The 3,866-nt window shown below is 56.2% G+C and overlaps 1 protein-coding gene across 1 annotated transcript in view; it reads left to right on the top strand.

The window, feature by feature from the left end:
* adk1 (adenylate kinase) overlaps positions 1-502 on the top strand; it is a gene marked incomplete at both ends in the record, with an annotated part of 3,739 nt that extends 3,237 nt beyond the window's left edge. Inside the window, one exon of the mRNA XM_002955091.1 lies at positions 242-502. Coding sequence (XP_002955137.1) covers positions 242-502 — 261 coding nt within the window. The remainder of the gene's footprint in view (positions 1-241) is intronic.
* Between the last annotated feature and the right edge of the window lie 3,364 nt (positions 503-3,866).

Raw genomic sequence — 3,866 nt, 5'->3', positions numbered from 1 at the left:
TGGGGGTGCGANCGGGGCGTGTGGGTGTGGGTGGGTGGGGTTGTCCGTGTGGAAAATGGGGGAGAATTTTGACGGGAGAGGCGATGGCGGGGATGATGATGATGATGATGATGGGGGCTAATGTTGATGTTGATGAGGTTAATGATGGCGATGATGATGGGGCTAATGATGATGATGATCATGATGATGGGGCTAACGATGTTGATGATGATGGTGCGCAGGTCTTATCAAGAACCGCAAGGAGTACAAGCACCGCTTCCACGTCAACTGGGACACCCGGGGCGTGCGGGAGATGGCGCGCGCGATGGAGCTGGCTGCTCGCATCAGTGAGGTGGGCGGGGGCGGCAACGGCTCCGCTCGGATCAGCCAGACATACATACCGCAGCAGCTCAATCGGGAGTTGCGTGGGGGCAGCGTGCTGCGGCAGCAGCTCGCGGACGGGAACGGAAAGGCCATGGATGAGGCAGAACGGGACGCGGAGCACGTGATTCATGGCTCATAAAGAAGATATATGGGGCTCATATGGCTGCTGGCTGGCTTTTTTGGCTGGCTGACTGGCTTGCATGAAATGGCTTGGTGTCTTGAGCTCCAGGTTGGTCTTGTCTTGTCTAGTCTGGTGGTCTGAGATGATCTGATTTGATTTGATCTGATCACTCAGCTTTTCACGTATCGCATAGTGGAGAGAGCAGGCAGGCAGGTAGAGGTGTATGCAGGCAGGCAGGCAGGCAAGCAGGCCAGGGGCCAGTTTCGAGGGGGATATGGAGGGGCGAGGGAGGGGTGGTGAGGTTGCTATTGCTGGCGGGACGGATGGGAGGCTGCCGTTGAGGACGGGAGGAAGGAGGGATGTCGCTGTGCTTCTTGGCGTCTCCCGAGGGAGGACCCGTATGGTTTGGGGTAGGGTGAGAGGAGGTGAGGTGTGAAGTGCGGTGTGAGGTGGTGGTGGCAAGGGCGGCGCAACAAGACATTTCATCTCCCTGGGGTTGCAGCAGCTACCCGGGGCGTGAGTCGTGTGTGCCAGTGTGGAAGGTATGTATGTAGGTATGTATGTGCGGCATTGCGTGTGTGTATGCATGTGCGTGTGCGTGTGTGGCAAAGTGAAGATATGGCGCTTGCTCTACTGGCTATTGGCAGCGGTCGGGAGAGCGTGTATTGCGGCAGCTCCCTGCTGGGGGGGAGGAGGAGGAGGAGTACGGAGGTCAGGGAGGTTGCGCGCAAGCTCGGATGGGTGCTTGGGCACGTGCATGTGCGCGTATGGGTGGGTGGGTGGGTTGTCAGCATCTCCCTTGCTTTGCTCAGGTGGTCATTCTGCGTCCCGTGCGTCCGTCCATCCGTTTGTCCGTCCAAACGTCGCTGCCAGGCATGGATAACCTCTGTCTTGGCCGCCCTTGGCCGCCCGGGTGATAGCTACGGGCCGATGACGATTCAGAAGTAAGTCCGCAAATATCCCATGATTTGGGTATTATTCTTGTGCGTGGTAGTGTATAAGACAGTGCAGGGCGGCGGGAATGCGGCGGGAATGCGGAGGGAGGGCGGCGGGAAGGGCGGCGGGGGGGGGGAGAAACGTGTGTGTATCGTCGAGGCGGCGCAGCCACCATGGACTTGGGCGCCAGTGCCGCATCAGTCAGTCAGACGCTATTAAGCGAACGTGTGGTCGCATTTTTATACTTTTTCTCCCGGGTCTGTATGTTTGTGAATCGGCCAGTCTTATCGCCTCATCATTCAGTCCGACATAGCACATCAACGACACATGATTCTCATGGTGACCGTTTCTTGGTGATAAAGTAGAGGATGTGCGTGTGTGTCTGTCTGCGTGTCTGTGCCTGTCTGTCTCTATTTCTGTCTGTGTGTCGCATTTCGGGTGCGTTAAGGAAACATTGGGTTTGGTGATTGTGGCTGTGGTGTATTTGGTGTTACGTTGTGAAGGCGGAGGAGGGAGGGGCTGCTGCCGATGTCGATTGATGATCATGAATTATGGTGATGGCGATGATGGAGAGGGGCTCTCTGTTTAAGACTCTACTTTGCGCAGCGTGCTGTGTCGGGTGTTTCTGGATATGTCTCACTGCCGGGCGAGTGGCTGGCTGCGGAGGGAAGAGGGAGTAGTGGTGGTGCCGAACGAACCCCGAGATGTGATGTGAGGTGCGGTGACGCGAGGTGAGGTGTCGGAGGATGTGTGGCTTTGGAGAGGAGGAGCTAGAAGCGGCGGAGAGGATGACCCCGTGTTTCTAGGGGTTCGAAAAAAGGGAAGCTGGAAAAGGAAGGCGGGAAAGTGCGCACCGTCGGACATGTTTTTGTGTTTGTGTGCGGGAGGAAAGCATCTGCCAAGATGAGATCTATGTTGATGAGATCTTGGCCGCGCGGGTGCGTGTGTATGTATGTATGTATGTATCGCGGCTTTGGAGAGGGCACATAGAGAGGCCTGTGGCGAGTGTCCTTTTTGCATTAATGCCGTTGATGTGCTTTGTGCGGCTAACACGCCTGTGTGCCTTATCCCCTGCGACGCCATTGCGGCGTTTAAAATATTTGGGGGCTGGGAGGGCCCCTCCATCCTGCGCGGTTGGTAGGGTCTGAAACACACACGCATCATCGTTTCTTCCCCCGCGGGGTGAACGCCTGCAACGCCCACACCTCTCAGCGACTTGGTCATCATCCCTCGCCGGGTGTGGTGGTTTCCATTTGCTGCTGCTGCTGCTGCTGCTGCAATAATATTATTTGGGTCTGTGGAACAGAGCAGCTTTCGCTTCTCTGAGTATAAGGGGGGGTTTGGGTCGGTGGTTTTGGCGAGCGGGAAAACTGGTGTGTGCGGCTCTCCAGTCCTTCCGGCGGCTTTAGCTGGGCTTGGCTTTGCTATGGCGCGGCTGAGTGAGTTGGGGTTTTGGGACTTGATGGGTTTTGCGGGTGGTGGGCGGGCTGTCGTCAGTGACGAGGAGGAATGTGACTGGAAGGGCAGTGCTGCGGATGGGAGTGGGGGGAGGGGAGTCCGTGGGGTCGCGGCGGCGGCGGAGTGTTTGAAGCTGCCCAGCGCTGGGGGATGAAGATGTCCAGAGTGTTGCCACTGCTGCTACTGCGGTTGCTACTGCTGCTGTTGCCGCTACTGCTGCTACTGCGGCTGCTGCTGTTGCTGTTGTAGTAGCAGTAGACAACAGGTTGCCACGCAGTCCTGCGTGTTTTGCCTTCTGCGCAAGGATTGAATTGCAGTCAGAAGTGCCCGGGGTGGGAGAAGCTTACTAGACAATATCTGCCCGGACGTCCGGTCGCGTCTCGCCTCGCTGGTCGTGTGTGAGCGGAAGGTGCACTATGGGCACGCACATATGTCGGTTGGCGGTTGGCAGTTAGCGCGTGACGCTAGAGGGCCTTTTGGATTGGATGCGGCGGGACGGTTGAGGCGGGGGAACGCGACAAAACGGCTGCTCCCTTTCCCTCCCCTCCCCTTCTGGCGCATCCGTCTTTGGCATCCTTGGCATCACCTTCACTCGCTCGTGGTTCGTCTTTCCTCCCCTCTCCCCTCCCCCCAAAACACACACATATTGGTTCTGGCCGGTTCTGGACTACCGAACGAAAGAGTTCCTCGCCATCATGCGTCATGGGATGTGGTTAGTGATGGATGGATGTGCTGATGGTAGTGGTGGCGGCTGCTGTGGTGCGTGTGTGCATACGTACGTATATATGTATATATGTATGTACGTATATATGTATATATGTATATATGTATGTATATATGTATATATGTATATATGTATGTATGTACGTATATATGTATATATGTATGTACGTATGTATGTATGTATGCGGCTATAAGAAGAGGTACCAGAGGCCAGCAGGTGTCTTTGCATGGCTGGTGTGTGGTGGTGGTGCGGATTCCTGAGTGG

This window comes from Volvox carteri, assembly GCF_000143455.1.
Source record: "Volvox carteri f. nagariensis unplaced genomic scaffold VOLCAscaffold_48, whole genome shotgun sequence".
Classification (NCBI taxonomy): domain Eukaryota; kingdom Viridiplantae; phylum Chlorophyta; class Chlorophyceae; order Chlamydomonadales; family Volvocaceae; genus Volvox; species Volvox carteri.
Note: the sequence above shows the minus strand (reverse complement) of the source record. Positions and strands in the feature narration are given on the sequence as shown.